At 44.8% G+C, this 18,701-nt stretch overlaps 1 protein-coding gene across 5 annotated transcripts in view; it reads right to left on the bottom strand.

Moving 5' to 3' along the window:
* XKRX (XK related X-linked) overlaps positions 1-18,474 on the bottom strand; it is a 32,156-nt gene extending 13,682 nt beyond the window's left edge. The window contains exons 1-3 of one of the 5 annotated variants that reach the window (XM_087972399.1): positions 18,356-18,474; positions 10,729-12,031; positions 782-1,041 (exon numbers count right to left, since the gene is read on the bottom strand). In XM_087972399.1, coding sequence (XP_087828525.1) covers positions 782-1,041; positions 10,729-11,105 — 637 coding nt within the window. In that variant the 5' untranslated portion in view covers positions 11,106-12,031; positions 18,356-18,474. Of the gene's footprint in view, positions 1-781; positions 1,042-10,728; positions 12,032-13,083; positions 13,434-18,355 lie in introns of those variants that run through there. The other 4 variants (XM_087972397.1, XM_087972398.1, XM_026674748.2 and 1 more) reach the window with 4 other exon arrangements.
* Between the last annotated feature and the right edge of the window lie 227 nt (positions 18,475-18,701).

The raw sequence follows: 18,701 nt of genomic DNA, 5'->3' as shown, positions 1-18,701 counted from the left end.
TATAATTACAACGTATACGCAAATGTTAGAAGTGGAAAGATTATGACTGTGTATATCTAAATTGTATCATTGTTATTAGTATTGTGTATAAAGTAGATTCGATCCAGACAATACATTGTTCACTAAGCACTTATGGATGTTAAAGGAAAAACTATAATAAATATAAATATATATATGGTATTCAGCTTTGTTCGGGTATTTTCCCACGTCATTATAGTTGTGCTTTTAAAGTTGTAACAATGTTTAAAAGCACAACTATAATGACGTGAGAAAATACTCTAACAAAGCTGAATACCATACATATAAATACCCGCGAAACTTAAGAAAACATATATATATATGCGAAATACCACTCACGCATGATCACAAAATCTCCAGAACCGTAAAGGCTACAAACTTGAAATTTGGCACATATGTTCCTCTTGGCTTCTAGGTGCTCACTAAGAAAGGATTTTTCGAAATGACCATCAGAGCATTAATATTTTGTATATTTATTATTAACACGCTCTGATACTCCCCCTTCCCACCTGAAAATAAATCTGTTCCAAATGCAAAACACAAGCAGAGGAGAGGAGTTGCAGTTTCAGTTTCACAGCACCAAGCAACAGTTGAGCTAAGCCATACCCAGGCTCCTTGCTGTTTCCTTTTTCCCCCTCACACAGCAAATACTGTTTCAGTTTCCAAACAGCCCTCAACTCTCACACACTGACAGGACCTCCTCTACCCACCATCCCTTCAGTTTCCTTTCCCCTCCCATCCTTTGGCCCTGTTCTGTCCTCACCTCTGCTGGGGGGAACCTGCTCCTCTACTATAGTGACGTAAAGCTGTAGGGTGAGCTGTGGGGTGGAACCCAGGAAGGCCTGAATGACCGCCATGCGCTTGAAAGCATTGCGGTGCGTGGCCAGCCGGCGCACCAAGTGTCCCACTTCCTGCTCGATCTCGATCTCGCAGTCGCTGTGGAGATGCTTCTTGCGGGTGATGGTGACGTATGGCTCCTCCTCCCGGCCTTGGCGGTAGAACATCACTAGGGACTCCAAACATCTGCAGGAAAGGAAAGAGGGAGGAAATAAAATATTCCACTCTACTTCCATCCTTGTTGGTGGAGGGAGGGAGGGAAGCAGACAGGTTTGCCAATCCGCATCGTAAAAAAAACATTCAGCCTTCTGGGCGCGGATCAATACTTAGCCTTTTTTTAAAATAAATTTTATTAATTTTCTATCAATTACATTTCTTAGCCCTTAATAAACATCATGTTGCCTGGCTATTTTATTTGCTTAACAATACGAATGCCAATCTTAACTTTCTTACTTACTTTTCCCTTCAGAGGCTGGCAAACTCAGGAAATAATAAAACAAAAACAAAACACCAATGTCCAAATTCTGATCACATGATTTGTGTGTGTGAGTGTGTGTGTGTTACGCTGGCTGTAAGTGCAAAAAAACTAGGTCGTAGTCCCTTTTTTTCAGTGCCGTTATACCTTTGTCACAAAACGAATGGTTGTTAAGTCAAGAACCACATATGTCATTTTTTGTGGTCTTCTTCTTGATGGAATCCCATCAAGTCCTAGGGTTCAGAACAAAAGTTTGAAAAGGCCTGTGCTAGATAACTTGAGACCCTCAACAGTTTGCAGCTACAATTCCAGGAATCTTCACAAAGGACAACCTTCTCTGTCCTTTTGTTGTTAGTTGCGAAGTCGTGTCCGACCCATCGCGACCCCATGGACAACATTCCTCCAGACCTTCCTGTTCTCTACCATCTTCTGGAGTCCTTTAAAGCTCACACCAACTGCTTCAGTGACTCCATCCAGCCCCCTCCTTCTCTGCCGTCCCCTTCTTCTTCTCTTGCCCTCAGTCGTTCCCAGCATTAGGATCTTCTCCAGCGAGTCCTTCCTTCTCATGAGGTGGCCAAAGTATTGGAGTTTCATCTTCAGGATCTGGCCTTCTAAGGAGCAGTCAGGGTGGATCTCCTCTGGGACTGACCGGTTGGATGGCCTTGCAGCCCAAGGGACTCGCAGGAGTCTTCTCCAGCACCACAGCTCAAAGGTCTCCATTCTTTGACGCTTAGCCTTCCTTATAGTCCAACTTTCACAGCCATACATTGCAGCTGGGAAAACCACAGCCTTGACTATACGCACTTTTGTTGGCAGGGTGATGTCTCTGCTTTTTAGTATGCTGTCTAGAACCTGACAAATGTGTTGGTCCTCACTTGAGCAGCAATGCCTGCCTGACTACGAGCAAACCCCAAGCAACCCCGAAACCACACAACAAAGCTGCAACTGGGACCACTCAACAGCTCATTCCAAAAAATGAAAACAAATCGCGGGGAGCTGTTCTCCTGCCACGGTGATGCAAGGAAGAAATCAGAAAGCCTCTATTCAAGATAGGCATACACTGAATCTACTGTTATTTGTGGCTTATTGTAACGGAGCACCGGATGTCAAGCCCTAACCTACAATCTAGAATTTATTTCTTCCTGCAGAAGCCTGGGCCTTAGACATCCCACTTTCTACAGCAGCTGGGCTCAAGATTTTCCCACAGTCCCAGAGAGACCTGCCCAGGCTGAGCCTGAGACTACACGCCTTCCGCCAGCAGCACGACACGAGAGGCAAGACTGTGCTTTCCCTCCAACTGACTCAGACGGACCTTGAAATTCCTAGATTTTGCAAACCTCGTCAACAGATTCCAGTGAGCTGTGAGACAGATAGGTTTGTTAAGAAAGGCAGCACGCAAGAGTTGGCCAATGTCCAAATGAAACCATGATGCCATGTCTTGGGAACTGACTCAAAAGGCACGTCCATGGCACATTCCAGAAGGAAATGTCTTGGGGCACCTTAAGGAGCTGCAAACATATTAAGCTTTCTGCTCTGGTGAGCCACGTTATCACTTCATTCTGATGCATCTGAAGAAGCAAGCCAGGTTTAGGCAGTGATAAATTGGTTTGAGAAGCCACAAGACAAGTTGTTGTCTTGGATAGAAAAGGATAACGCAATTACCTGCTCTGGATAAATATTTCTTGAAAGATTCAGGTTAATCTACCTCCAAAAATAAATGCCGTGCAATCTTAAAAATAAAGTTCATAAGCCATATGGTGGCTTAACTGTGATAAGTCGCAACAGGCTAGCCTTTCATACTGTGCTGTGCTAGATTGGCATGCCAGACCATAAATCATGGCTTGGCATCCACATGAGCTGGCTCACACAGAAGAGGGGTGTTTTTTGTATGGCTTAAAACACTGAACTGTTTTTTTAGGTTAGTCTATTTTTATTTTTTTATTTTTTGCACAGAGAATAAAGATTCCTCTTTCTGTGCTAAACTTGTAAGTTTAAACTCTTCCTCTAAACATATTTCCTTTCCCCTCTGAAAGGGATTTCTTTCTGCAACACCTTTCCCCTCGAAATCTACTTTCCAGAAAAGGCAATGTTTTTAATTTCTAAACAGAAACAGATCTCAAAATCCTTCCAAAGTTCTATTGAACTATTGAATTCTGCATGTGCGAGGGCCACAGCTGTAAGAGCCATACCTTATGAAAGAGCTCAGCCTATTTCCAGGGCGAGCGTTACCACCAAAATTATTATTTTTAGGTGGTTTCACCTTCAACCCAACCCAAGCCAGAGCCCCTACCAGGGTGAACTACCTTAAAGGCTTTCACACACAAAAAAACCTTCTCATCGGCTTGGAAGGAAAGGGAGGTGCGGCGTGCAAACAAGTCAGCGTAGAAAAGGGTTCTTTGTTGACCTCCCCATGCTGAAAATAGAGCCATAGACAAGCTGGCTCTGTTCTCATTGATGAAGGCAGGCCAGGGAGCTACAAACCCAAGGGTGGAACAGGGCGCAGAAGAGGGCCAAAGAAAGAACAAGGGAGGGAGGGGCACTTGGACCTCGTCTCGTCTCCTGGCTCCGATCGGAGGGATGCTGGTTTGCTGGCTGACACATCGGATGCTGCTACGAGCTAGCAAATGGTGAGGGAGTGAGGGGACCCCACAGTTGCATTTTCTGAAGGAGCCTGCAGAAGAAAGGGGGTAAAAAGCAACCCACCTATGCAGGAGAACTAAGATATTTTGGCACCCTATCAAAGCTGCAAGTACAGATCGACCAACCGACAATGATTTCTTTAGCACAGGGGTGTCAAATGCGATTTCATGGAGGGCCGTTGTGTTTGACCTGGGGAGGGGGGGGGCTGGGGGGGGCTGGGTGTGTGTGGCCAGCTCGACATCAATCCTGTTTGAGGACACCTGTGGGGTCCAAGTGCTAAGGCAGGACTTGCCTCACACCCTCCCTCCCTCTCATTATAATCTCCTTCCTTCTTTCCTTCCCTTCTTTTTCCTTCTCTCTTCCTTCTTTCTTCTTCCTTCCTTTTCTTCTTTTTCGTTCACTCTTCATTCTCTCTTTCTTCTTTCTTTATTTTTCCTTCCTTCCTCTCTCCCCATCTTTCCTTCTCCTCCTTTCCTCTTTCCCTTTCTCCTTTCCTGTCCCCTTCTTAGGCACGCTCAAATGCAAAAGGGGGAGAGCATTTCTCCTTTTGTTTTGTTTTTAATTTGGCTCCAGCTGTGGTTGTTAAGTCAAAGACTTACAGAATCAACTATCCAAAATTTAACTTACTGGCTGTTAGCGAATTAATACATTCATATTTAATCATGGTAAGTGTAAACCTAGTTTATAGATTGAAATCGTTTTTCCGGGTTGGTATGAACCGCTGGACTCTACACTCGGCACCAAGGCTGGGATGCTTAGTTTGTATCACGCAAACACAACTAGAGTCCTTCCATGGTGCTCTCCATCTGTTCTCACATTCAATTTGGCGCCGGCCCAGGAATTATGGGAGCTGAACTCCAACCCAGCTGAACTCCAACCCTCCCATGGAGCAGAGGTGGTGTTCAGTAGGTTCTGACCGGTTCTGAAGAACTGGAAGCGGAAATTTTGAGTAGTTCAGAGAACCGGCAAATACCACCTCTGACTGGCCCTGCCCCCATCTATTCTTTGCCTCCCATTGAGTCCCAGCTGGTTGGCTGGGTCTTCATGGGTTGCCCTGCACAGGAGAACGGAGCTGGAAAGCAAGTTAGTGGGTAGGGGGGGGAGAGAATGGGGATTTTGCAGTATCCTTCCCCTGCCACACCCACCAAGCCACGCCCACGGAACCGGTAGTAAAAAAATTTGAATCCCACCACTGCCATGGGGGAATTAACCGAATTCAGCCCTCCCATTTCCAGCATTGCTCTGTCTCTGCAAACCAGGATACCTAAAAAAAAAAAAAAACCAGTTTTAAAAATTGTTGTAGGCTGGGTGGTCTTTGGGTCAAGGGCTGCAAGCCACATTTCCCAAATAAGCCAGGCCAGAGCAGGCAAATGGAAGAAGCTAGAACAAAACCTTGGACTCCGTTCAAGTTTCAAAAAATACAGCAACTCTTATTATTCCCCATAATTTTAACCACCTCCTTTCCTCATCTGAGATATATAACCATTTTTTTCTAGCCAAGTTTGCAGCGGGGAGGGATGCATGCAAGATTTTTCAGGAAACTCCTCCATTTAAGGGAAATTTTTTTCTTCATATAGAGTCCTAATGGACGTATCCGTGCTGTTTTTCTTGGCTATAATAAGGCAACAGTTTGCTTTGCCTTCTGTCGATTTGAGTTGTTGTGATTTCATTTCAAACTGCCCAGTGTAGCTTGAAGCTCCTGGAATTTCCTATCCCAGCTAAACCTAATGCAATTGGCTGGTGTGTGGTGGTGGGGGGGGTGCTGTTGTCTACCAAGACTTCTGGGATTGGGAAAGAGTTTGCTTAGTGATAAATAGTTAAAATCGTTTGATCTAATAGCGGATCGCTAGCAGTTAGCCTTGAGCTTTGTAAAAAGCTAAATTCCTTCCTTTTATCTCTCTTGAACCTACCAAGTGGAGATGTTCCTTCTGGCGTACATCTTGAATCTGCAACCAATCAAATAGTGATCTAATGGCATCTTCCAGAATTAGAACAGCGGGCCAAAATACTTCTCTTTGCCCCACGACAATGTGTATCTGTATCATGCTCCAAATGGCCATGTAGCACAAGATCAACGTAGAAGGCCTCACCGTAGTAGGGTTGCCTCTTAGAAAGGATCAAGGAACAGACTGGTGTGGAAAACTATGACTCTTGACATCTGAAAACCGAAGCTCAGCAATGCTGCAACCAAATCTGGAGAACCTCAATTTCCAACCTCAATTTTAAAAAAAGGCAATTTAGAGATGACCGTGTTCCAAGAAGCAACTTGGGGAAGATTAACAGATTAACAGAGTTAGAAGGGACCTTATGGATCATCTAGTCCAACCTCCCACCCCAGCAAGAGACCCTACACCATTATCTGACAGATGGTAGTTCAGTCTCTTCTTGAAAGCTTCCAAGGATGAAGCTCCCACAACTTCTGAAGGCAACTTCTGTTCCATGGGTTGATTGTTCTCACTGTCAGAAAGTTTCTCCTTATTTCCAGGTTGAATCTCTCCTTGTTCAGTTTCCATCCATTATTCATTGTCTGGCCTTCAGGTGCTTTGGAAAATAGCTTGACTTCCTCTCCTCTCTGTGGCAGCCCCTCAAATATTGGAAGACTGCTCTCCTATCTCCCCTGGTCCTTCTCTTCACTACACTAGCCATGCCTGGTTCCTGCAAACGTTCATATGTTTTAGCCTCCAGTCCCCTCCAGAGGTTGAAGAAACTGTGAGAAAGAAACTCAGGATAATCCTGCCTTGACTTTGTTTGCTATAAGAAAAGACAGAAAAAAGCTCGGGTAGAGTTTCCAGATTGTCTTTTTACGCCCTACTGTATTATTATAGATTATTCCTGGAATCTCTACGGCACCTGACCTGGTCTGGTTTGAAGGGTTGGACACTTGAAATAAACTGAAGAAGCCCAGCCTGCTTTTCATTCGAGTTACAGGGCCTTTTGTGTTCCAGTATAATGTTTACCTTACTTTTATCTTAAAGTGGAATGGGTATTATCAAACTGATCACGCCTGATAACAAGTACATAAATAGGCCCTTATATTAAAAATCTTTGTATCCTTCTAGGTGCCATTTCAAGTGATCTGGAAAAGACAAAGTGTCCTGGTCAATCTTCTTCTGGTTTAAAGATTGACATAATACTTTCATGTGGACAGGAACTCCATGTTCCAGGTGGAAGCTTTTCATCCAGCTAAAGTAGTTACGGGCTTCTCAATAATAAGAATAGCAATAGGACCTAGATTTATATGTCACTCATAGTGCTTGACAGCACTCTCTGGGCAGTTAACACATGTCAGCACATTGCCCCCCCCACAACGATCCGGGTCCTCATTTTACTGACCTCGGAAGGATGGAAGGCTTGAGTCTACCTTGAGCCGGTCAGGATCGGACTGCTGGCAGTGGGCAGAGTTTGCCTGCAATACTGCATTCTAACCACAGTGCCACCAGGGTTCCTGATAGCAATACACTTAGATTTCTATACCGCTTCACAGTGCTTTTACAGCCCTTCTGTAACCGATTTACAGTCAGCCTATTGCGCCCAACAATCTGGGTCCTCATTTTACATCAGACGGATGGAAGGCTGAGTCAACCTTGAGCTGGGATGGATGGATGGGGAAGGGAGGGGAGAGGGGAAGGAAGAAAGGATGGTAATAGCAATAGCACTTAGACTTATATGCCACTTTATAGTGCTTTACAGCCCTCTCTAAGCAGTTTACAGAGTCAGCCTCTTGCCCCCAACAGTCTGGGTCCTCATTTTACCCACCTTGGAAGGAAGGAAGGCTGAGTCAACCTTGAGCCAGTGAGAATCGAACTCCAGGATGCGGGCAGAGTTTGCCTGCAATTCTGTATTCTAACCACTGTACCACCACAAGGAGATTTAACTGGATTTCTTGGTAGCTGAGCTGGGTAAAGAAGGTGTGGAAACCGGACCCCAGGAAGAAGAAAGGAGAAGTGTGGTGAAGAACTCACTGAGTGTGGCAGATGCTCCAATTCTCTCAAAATAACACCTCAAATGCCATGATGTCACCAAGGCAATGTTGCAATTTTGTTTTTGTCAACTTAGATTTCAAGTTCACTCTGTTAATATCGTCGGAGGGAAAAAAAATGGAGTCAACAAGCAATCTATCACCTTGAATTTAAAAAAAAAAAAAGCAAAGAAAGTTGACAGGGGAATCTTTGACATCACCAAGAAGCAGAGGTGGTATTCAGCCGGTTCTGACCAGTTCTGAAGAACTGGTAGTGGAAATTTTGAGTAGTTTGGAGAACCGGCCAATCCGGCCTCTGACTGGCTCCGCCAACCATATCTATTCTCTGCCTCCCGAGTCCCAGCTGATTGGCTGAGTCTTCTTTAGTTGCCCTACACAGGAGAACGGAGCTGGAAAGCAGGTTAGTGGGGTGGGGAGGGAATGGGGATTTTGCAATATATCCTTCCCCTGCCACGCCCACCAAGCCACGCCCACAGAACTGGTAGTAAAAAAAATTGTATCCCATCACTGTCAAGAAGACAGGAACTTAGGAACACCTATCTAAAGGGGGAATTCCCTCTCTTAAAGGACGAATGGAAGAGCAACAACAACCCCAAAATAATTAGGTGAACAGGCAGAGCTTAATAATCTCATGCCTCCAACAGAGAGGTACAAAAATTTAATTTTGTTTTGTTTTAATATCAGCATTTTTTTTTCTTGTTGACTACTTTGTCACTAGTATCATATATAGAAGGCGGGTCAATAAATTTGCAAATTGATTTAGTAGCTTAAAATTCTTGGGCGGGCCTATTTTGCATGGGGTGGGAACTAATGTGTATTAATCAGTATTAATGTATATTATGTATTATGTATTAATCAGTATTCAATTAGGGGGGATAAATGCCCTTTTTTGATGGATCTTTTTCTTTTTTAATGTTTTTATTGTTTTGTGGTGGGGGTTTTTTTTTTCATTTTATTTTCTTTTTATTTGGATTTTTGGGGAGTTTTGTATTTTGTATTTGAACTTTGTCTTGAATAAAATAAAATAAATATATGCAAAAATAACCTCACACCTCCAGCACGGTGCCCTACTTTTCAGTTCCTAGATTAGATGGGGGGTTGGAGCAGGGGGGGGTTGGACTAGAAGACCTCCAAGGTTCCCTTCCAACTCGGTTATTCTGTTTCCTGGAGCTCTCATCTTCCACACATGGGGCCATCACTCTCAATGTTAGTAGCTCAGCAAAAACATCCCACGCCTTCCTAACTTCAGGCACTACAAGTATCTTCAGTTCTCACAGCTCCCAAGGGCATTTGAGCATACTATACATTCTGAGAAGATCACATTTCCTGGTGAAAGGGCAGAAGCTCAACCTTCCATTCTGATCAACATTCCTCCACGGAGAACATTGGCTTCCAAACTGGACTTGCCTCTTGGCTTCTAGCACACCAAAAAAAAAAAAAAAAATCAAGGACAAATAGCCAGAACCACACTTAGCAAAATGAGCATGGCGTGTGGGAGGGGAGTGAGGAAGATGCAAGGCTAATCTGGGAACTAATTTTTAAAGCAAGCATAGTCCGATATTTTTTTACGACTGCATTTCTCAACTTTGGGCAAATTTTAAGATGGCTGGAGTTCCAATGGAAGAGAATAGCTCAGGGTTGAAGTGTGGTGCTATTTAAAAGCCTGTTTTCTTGCAGATGTTTTATTACCAAACTAGGTAACATTCCCCAGGGCTAGTAGGGAGTGGGGTTTGCTCTCGTTTTATATTGTAATAGCATGTTATATTTTAATTGTGGCATTTTGTATAATTGAGGGCATAAAATAAGAGGAAACCTCACTCCCAGTGAGAATATCAAACTCGTTTGGTAATGAAACACCTGCAAGAGAACACAAAATTGCCCAATAGTCTGGCGTTCAATTCAACTTCCGTGGCTGACTGGGAAATTCTGGGAGTTGAAACCAAGAAATCTTGGTTTTGAGAAGGTACACATTCAAATTAACTGAGCTGCCATTTTCACCCTGCCCATCACTCATCTTAAGAAGCACAAAGCATACGTGTTCCCTCCATTTTGGCCTCTTCTGGTTGGGATGCAGCTGGGGTCCTCAGTTTAGCATCCGGCTAGCCACTTATATGAGAGGAAAAACCCCAATTTAAGTATTCGGAGCCATGTGTGACTCTGACCCATTATGGTTTATCCCACAAACCATGTTTCAATGAACCACAGATGAGTGTTAATAATGCACGAACCCCACCTTGCAAGCATGCCTGGCAGCTGCAATGCCCAAACATCTGGTTTTGTTCATTCTGACAATTCATTTTGACAATTACAAACCCTCCTTTACCAAAAGACAACCTAACCAAACACCACTTTTCTAGTTTTCCTCATAAGCCGCAAGCTTCCCAAGGTATTTTGAGACAGCTTGAAGCTGAATGTGGATTTTGGGCGTGGTAGTCCCTGCACAGCTGGGGAAAGATAGGCCTAATTGAACCCGCTTGTGGATTCTGGGCATGGTAGTCCCTGCACAGCTGGGGGAAGATAGGCCTAATTGAACCCCGCTTGTGGATTCTGGGCATGGTAGTCCCTGCACAGCTGGGGGAAGATAGGCCTAATTGAACCCCGCTTGTGGATTCTGGGCATGGTAGTCCTTGCACAACTGGGGGGGGGGGACAGGCCCCCTTGAACCCCACTTGTGGATTCTGGACATGGTGGTCCTTGAACCCCTCTTGAGACTCTGCTGACCAGGCAAGTTGAGGAGCCAAGTTTTGGGATGGGAAGGGAAGAGCTGGCCCCAACTCACCTGATGAGAGGCCCCAGGAGCACCAGGTGCATGAAAAGGATGAAGGGCTTGTCGCTGGTCAGGTCCCGGTTGACGAAGATGAGGGTGAGCTGCACCATGACGGAGGAGACGAGCATCAAGAGCAGCGTTAGGACCATCCAGAACTGGTCGTCGGAGCGGCTGTAGGAGGCGGTCACCACGCAGGCCGAGGCCAGCTCCCCGCAGTACAGGAGCGTGGTGAAGAGGATGCCCAGCGGCGGGTTGGTCCTGGTCACCGCCTGCGAAGCCACCCGGCGCAAAATCTGGCGGGGGCGGCGTTGGGTCCTCCTTCCCCCCGAGGCGTCGGAGCATTCTTCCACCGAGGAGTCCGCCGTCGCCGCGACTCGCCCGGGGCCCATTCCTTCCTCTCGCAGCTGGCCCAGCCCGGGCCGGTTCCACCCCCGCCAAAAAAAAGACCCTCCGGCTGGAACCGGGAGCCCACTTTCCCCCCCCCTCCCTCCTACGCTCTTCTGGACCCGCCTTGCCTTGCCAATGCAAGCCCCCTCCCTCCCCCCCTTCCTTCTTCTTCTTCTTCAGCCACTTTTCCAAGGCGAGTCCAGGCAGCTGGTTCGGCAACGGCCGGCAGGAGGGCCAACGAAGCGCCCCAGCCCGGCGGAGGCGCCGGCGACCCCGCCCTTTCCAAATGCGCCCATTTCACAGAAGGTGGGAAAGCAAGACTGAGTCCCAGCGCCCGGCCGGCCGGGCTGGCCGGGCAGGGCGGCGGCCGGTCAACTCGGCTCCACCGGAGCGCCCGGTTCCCAGGTGGGGAGCGAGATTTGCGGCTCCGGCTCTCGGTGGGTTTGATCCCACCCACCTAGCCCCGCCGCCCCGCTCGGAAGCCGGCTTCTCGCCAGCCCCACCCACCCCGTGGGAAGCCCGCGGCCGTCTCTCTCGCCTCTTCCAAGCAGGCGGGCGCCTCTTCGGGGCCCGCGGGCGCCTCCTTGCAAAGGAGGGTCCCGCCGCTGTCGCTGCTGCTGCTGCTGCTGCTGCCAGCGGAGCCCGGCCGGCCACACACACGCTCCGCCGCCCGCCCGCTCGGTTCAGCCGGAGCCGGGAAAACAGGTGTGCCTGCTCCGGCTCTGAGAGGCGGGCCCCCGGGTCCTAGCGCACGCCCTGCTTGGAGCGTCAGCCTCCCTGCCTCCAGTGGCGGGGAGTCCCTCGGGCGCCGCCCGGAACCCGGTTTTGATGAGGTCTTCGGGGCTTGCCTAGTGGGGCTGAGGCTGGGTTTCACGGGTTGGACGTCGGACTGCTTGGCGACGCTTATAGAGGGCTGGACGCGAGTCTGCTAAAGAGAGAGAGAGAGAGAGTGTAAACACGTGCATGATTTGATTGCTTATAGTAAGCTATGGCTATCACTAAATGTTGTATCTTATGATTCTTGATGAATGTATTTTATTTTTTCTTTATGTACACTGAGAGCTGATGCACCAAAGACAAATTCCTTGTGTGTCCAATCACACTTGGTCAATAAAAGAATTATATTCTGTTCTAAATATATTCTAAAACTATTCTATTCCATTCCATTCCATACTCTATTATATTCCTAATTCTATTCTATTCCTTATTGTATTGTTCAGTACTACACTGTATTCTACTCTATTCTACTGTGTTCTATTCTTCATTCCAATATTCCTATTCTATTCTATTCTATTCCATTCCTTCTATTCCATTCTATTCCATTCCATTCTATTCTATTCCATTCCATTCCATTCCATATATTCTATTCTATTCTATTCTATTCTATTCTATTCTACTCTATTCCATTCCATTCCATTCCATTCTATTCTAAAAGTGATTTCAGAAAGAGATTTGAAAGATCTTTGCCCCACAAATCCCTCTACTATTAATTAATGGCAATAGCACTTAGACTTATATAAATGCTTTCCAGCCCTCTCTAAAACCAGCTGTCACCAACCAGTGATCTGTGCGAGAAAATTTGGGTGGTCCCGCAGAAAAAGTATTTGCTTTTTTTTATATTGCACTGAATACTACTTATCTTTTTTTTAAAAAAAAAAATCATATTAGTGGTCTGTGGGATTTAAAATTATGAATTTAGGGGTCCCTGAGGTCTGAAAGGTTGATGCTCTAAATGGTTTACAGAGTCAGCCTATTTCCCCCAACAATCTGGGTCAATATTAGTATTGTTAGACAGAGGCCATCCTCCAGGCTAAAACTCTTAGATGAGAGTAGAGTGGGGTGAGATGCTTTGGGCTTGCATTAAAATCAAGAATGTTTTAAAGGCTTGGCTTATGTTTTCCTTGCGTGCATTGATACAACAGCAACCCGGAGCCTGCTAGCATGGAAATGCACAAGACAATTCAACAAGAGCATACATACGTAACAGAAGAGATTGACAACAGATTTGTTGACAAACATCACATTTATCCCAGGGCATGGGGGCAGTTAAGCAGTTAATCTTTTAAGTATCCTCTGGAGTCCAGATTCCCAGAAGTATTTGGGATAAGCGGTGCAGGAGCTCCATGCAAGCCGTTGGCACTTACCCAATATTTCCTAGCTTTGAATCTCGGACACGCATCTCGATAATTGTGCGACAAAAGCTCTCACACAAATCGAAGAGTGGCAGCAAAAGCCCGAGGCGGGTGGGAGGGGAGCAAATTCAAAACCAGAGGGTCAGGATTGCCATAATATTTTTTCCACCCTCCCTAAGGTTATGAAACTGAAACTCTATCAGATCATTTGTTTATTCTCTGCCAGCCAAAGAGGGTTCAACAGAAGCAGCCTGCATCTCGTCACACGCTAGCAAATCCACTTCCTTGTGACAGGCTGGGAAGATTAAACCGCCTAATCAAAATCTTTCTAGCTCTTCGTTCACAGCCCGGGTTTTCCAGAGTGAATCAACCTGTTCCAGAAAATCTAATGAAGAAGCTTGTCCAGATTATGACAAGTATGGAGGGCTTTTAAATGCACCATACAGTCGAGTGCAAATGAAGCCCTATTAAATATCTCATTCTCTAAAGTTGCATGCACCTATAATGTTGTGCTAAGGTGAAATTCTTCTGCTTACACCTTATAATACCTTATTTATTTGGCCAAGTGTGGTTAGATGCAAAAGGGAATTTGTCTTAGAAGCACTCAGTGTACTTGCAAAACAACAGAAAATAATACTAAAAATACTATTATTATTATTATTATTATTATTATTATTAATGGTATTTGTACCATGTGCAATAATATTGGTACCATGTACAAGAATTTTACAAAATACATCAGGAAATTGCAGCAGAGCTGCAAAAAACTGCTATTTGGAACATCATACATGTTAAGAAAATAAATGGTTGATACCAGAGGTGGTATTCAGCAGGTTCTGACCTGTTCTGGAGAACCGGTAGCAGAAATTTTGAGTAGTTCGGAGAACCAGAAAATACCACCTCTGACTGGAGATTTTACAGTATCTTTCCCCTGCCACACCCACCAAGCCATGCCCACAGAACCGGTAGTAAAAAAAAAAATTGAATCCCACCACTGGTTGATACCTACAGTAGGATGCTGGCAGCAACCCGTATCAACCATCAGTGCTATTTGTGATACATTTTTAAATGTTCAGTTGCCCGAGTTTCATGTTTAATGAATAAAATAATAATAAATAATAATAATGGGACTTCAGAATTCTGACAGACAGATACCTGCCACATAACACCATGGACTTAACAGTTGTCGATAAGAAAAAAAAATCTAGATAGTGGATGTGGCAGTGGCCAGGGCTGTCGACGCATGGGCCTGATGGGCACTTGCCCGTGGGCCCCTCGAGCATAGGGGCCCCATGCTAATCTGTGTATGTTAACCCTTCAATGCACCTTATCATATAAATACAGCAACATATTTATTACATTTTATGCATTTCTTAATTAATACTAACATGCAAATATATGTTTAATCTTATCGACCATTTATATTTTTATTCCTGTGAATAGTTGTAGGGGGCCCAGTTCACTGCTTTGCCCGGGGCCCATAATGCTGCTAAGATGGCCCTGGCAGTGCCTGGAGACAGCAGAATAAAAGAGAAAGAATTGGAGAAGATAACAAAATACGAAGACCTACAAATAGAAAGAGAACGACTATAGCGAAGGCAAGCAAGGGTAGTACCAGTAGTAATAGGCACCTTGAGTATAATCCCAAAACAACTGGAGCATCACTTCAACACCATAGGCATTGACAAATTTGCCATTAGTCAATTGCAGAAGGCAGCTTTACGTGGAACAGCTTCCATCCTGCGTTGACGATATCTTAACACCATCAAACATCCACATCTGCCTATCCCAGGTCCTTGGTAAGGACTCGATAGGTAGACAAAAATGCCAAACCCAGTCTGAACATCTGGCTGTGATATAATAATAATAACAACAACAATAACAATACCTAGGATGCTGGCAGCAACCCGTATCAACCATCAGTGCCAGTCAATAATATTTGTGATACATTTAAATGTTCAGTTGACCGAGTTTCATATTTAATGAATAAAAGAGATAAAATAATAATAATAATGTTTACAGCCAATAAAGGGGTGAAGTAAAAAATAATAAAAGAGATAAATAACGCCGCAGCCACACCCTGTGAGTTAATATATATTAGACAAAATAACTTAGACAAATTATGCACATTAGACAAAATAACTGAGTCACTGTATTGTGTCAGCTGTGAAAATTAAACATTCAGCATCCCTGTGTTTACTTATAGCACCTTACTGCACCATCTCAAGAGAAGGAGGTAAAACAAATAATTTTGAAATATTCACATGCAGTGCCTGTCTGAAAAACACAGACGAAGAATAAGATTACCCTGAAATTCTGAAATAGATGGGATGTGTTTCTGTGTGTGTGTGCATGTGTGTGTCCGTGCACACACACGTATGTATTTAGGATAGGTTGGGCTGGGCCTGCAAACTCAAGAAATTAGAATGGACTCTGTACAAATGAAATAGGGAAACCGACAATCCAGGTGATTTGGAATCAGGCCAATTAAGAGATAAGGCCACAAGAGAATTTGAGAACTTCCTTCTGGAAAGGCAGAACGAGGGTTTATGTGCCTAGGAAAAAGAGAAGGATGAAGATATACGGGGTAGTAAAAGTAAAGGTAAATGTTCCCCTTGTACATCCATACTAGTCGTTTCCAGCTCTAGAGGGTGGTGCTCATCTCCGTTACAAAGCCGAAGAGCCAGCGCTGTCCGAAGACATCTCCGTGGTCATGTGGCTGGCATGACTAAACACCAAAGGCGCATGGAACGCTGTAACCTTCCGACCAAAGTGGTCCCTATTTTTCTACTTGCATTTTTTAACGTGCTTTTGAACGGCTAGGTTGGCAGAAGCTGGGATAAGTAATGGGAGCTCACTCTGTTCCATGGCGCTAGGGATTGGAACCGCCGAACTGCCGACCTTTCTGATCGACAAGCTCAGCATCTTAGCCCCTGAGCCACCGCGTCCCTCTAGATGGGGTAGAATGGATAGTAGAGAGCAAAGGCTGGACAACCAGCAAGATTCTTGATCCCAAACCAGCCTTCTGGGTTGACCTCTAGCATTTTGGGCCAGCATTTTGACCCAGAAAGGTGTGCCCTGAACATAATAATGTGTGGGTGCTACTCTTTCTTTGGTGCCCGGTTGGAGTTTCACTAGGACCATGAAGGAAGCTGTGCTCTGGAGGAAAGGCTGCCCATGAAACATGCAGAGAGACACAATTCTCCATTCCAAATATAGCCATGAACTGAGTCTAAAGACAGCTGGGTGCCCTGGAGCCAGCTGAGCAGTGGGGGAGTCGGTTGCAATCGGTTTCAAGCTTGACTTGCAACAGTTGGACTGAAGTAAATAAGTGAATAAATAAAAAAAGTAGAGCCACTTTGGTTTAGTGATAGAAGCATCAGGCTAGAAAGTAGGAGACTGAATTTTAGTCCCACCTTAGCTGTAAAAGTCAATTGGGTGACTTTGGGTCAATCACTCAGAAACTATTAGTTCTAGTCCTGCCTTAGGCATGAAAGCCGACTGGCTGACTTTGGGCCAATCACCAGGAGACTGTGAGTTCTAGTCCTGCCTTAGACATGAAAGTCGACTGGCTGACTTTGGCCCAATCACCAGGAGACTGCGAGTTCTAGTCCTGCCTTAGGCATGGAAGCTGACTGGGTGACTTTGGGCCAATCACCAGGTGTTGGTAAGTTCCAGTCTACCGTAGGCATGAAAGCTGGCTGGGTGACAAATGGAGTTGCTGCTTATTAAAACAATTCAAAAGAGAAACCATAATTAAAGATTGCATCTCTTAAGCTACTTTTTAATTATAGTTTGAGCTGTTGAGTGCTACAAAAGCTGGCTGGGGAATTCTGAATGTTGAAATCCAAATGTCTTAAAGTTCTCAAAGTTGCGAAGTAATGATTTAGAAACTTTCCATGGGTTCCTTGACTTGTCCCAAATTTGTAATTTTAAAGGTAAATTAAAGGGGGAAAGTTCATCTAATTCAAATCAGGAATGCCAATTTACCTAATGCTGCACATTTCAATTAATACCTTCCCAAAAGCTTAAACTTCACCTAAAATGTGCCCCCTCAAACTTTTGCGATGCAGCTCACACTTCATATTTTCCCTGCATTTGAGCTCTTTCATTTTTTTTCCTTCCACGGTTACAATCTCTTTTGAACCTTTTTTTTCCTAAGCAGCAGCCCTGTTTGATCTGCAAACAGACATGTTGTTGGGCCAAGAAAATTCAGCTGGCTACTGTTGATCAAACAGCTCAGGGAGCCAGGCTGTTGCGTTTTCAAAATAGCAACCCCATGACTCGGCAGGCAGGATGGGGGCAGTGGGCGGGGGGGGGGGGATCAAAAATGAAACCTCTTCCTTGGGAGAGAAAAAAATATATGATTTCAAAGCACTGAAATAACTTTACAGAAAAGATCCCAGCCAATAAAGTGATGGGGCATTGCATTTCCTCTCTCTCAATTGCCCCGTGCTGACAAGAAACCAAGATATCCTGATTATTGAAAAGGCCAAGCTAATGATTAACTCAACCAGAAGATCCTGCCTGCACATTTCTCCTTTCAGGACCAGTTTTCCCAACTAGTTGCTTTTCCTTCTTCGGCAACAGGAAGTGTTTCCCTGTTGGGTTTGCAATGAAAAGAAAACCAGCCATTCCTCTTCAATCAAACGCATTTTGATAAATGCATACCTGTCAATGGCTACTTCAGCTTCAACCATAATAACACATGGGCAAACAACAGACACAAACTCAAAGTAAACCGATCTAAACTCGATTGCAGAAAATACGACTTCAGCAACAGAGTGGTCAATGCCTGGAACTCTCTACCTGACTCTATTGTTCCATCCACAAACACCCAAAACTTTAACCTTAAAATGTCTACCATGGACCTCCCTCCATTCCTAAGAGGTCTGTAAGGGGGCGTGCATAAGCGCACCAGCGTGCCTACCATCCCTGTCCTAATCTTCCCATCTATTCGTATGCATGTATTATGTATAATACTTATACCCGTTTATGCTTATATGTTTATATGTTATGTTCAGAAACTTTTACTTGTTTTCTCATACATGCTTGACAAACTAAACTAAATAAACTAAATAAATAAACAAAGGCATAAGCCACCATGAGTTGCAGCTCACCTTATCCGATGCAAAAGAGATGCTGGATTTTAACTGGGATGAAGGAGAAGCTTAGGCCCTGGAATAACATGAATTCTTCTGGGGAAAAAAAAGTATTCCCAGATGCTTCCTAGATTTTTTTTTAATCTCTCCTAAGGAACAGAAAGTTCTTCGCCTGCAGTGGCTTTTGATCTCAAGCGCAGTACATTTCCTCGACTGAAGCAGCTGGTTATCTTGAATGGCCAGATCTGGGCAGTTTGAACAGTGGAAAGCAAGCCTCTAAGATGACAAACACTTTCAGAGATAACACTTCATCCTTGAACAAATGCAGAACTAGCCATGACATTCAGCATGATGGAAAACCTTC

Source organism: Notechis scutatus, chromosome 10, assembly GCF_049901735.1.
Source record: "Notechis scutatus isolate UNSWTSFEM ecotype Mainland chromosome 10, rNotScu1.2, whole genome shotgun sequence".
Lineage (NCBI taxonomy): Eukaryota > Metazoa > Chordata > Lepidosauria > Squamata > Elapidae > Notechis > Notechis scutatus.
The sequence above is the reverse complement of the archived record's forward strand: the minus strand, read 5'-3'. Positions and strand labels throughout refer to the sequence as shown.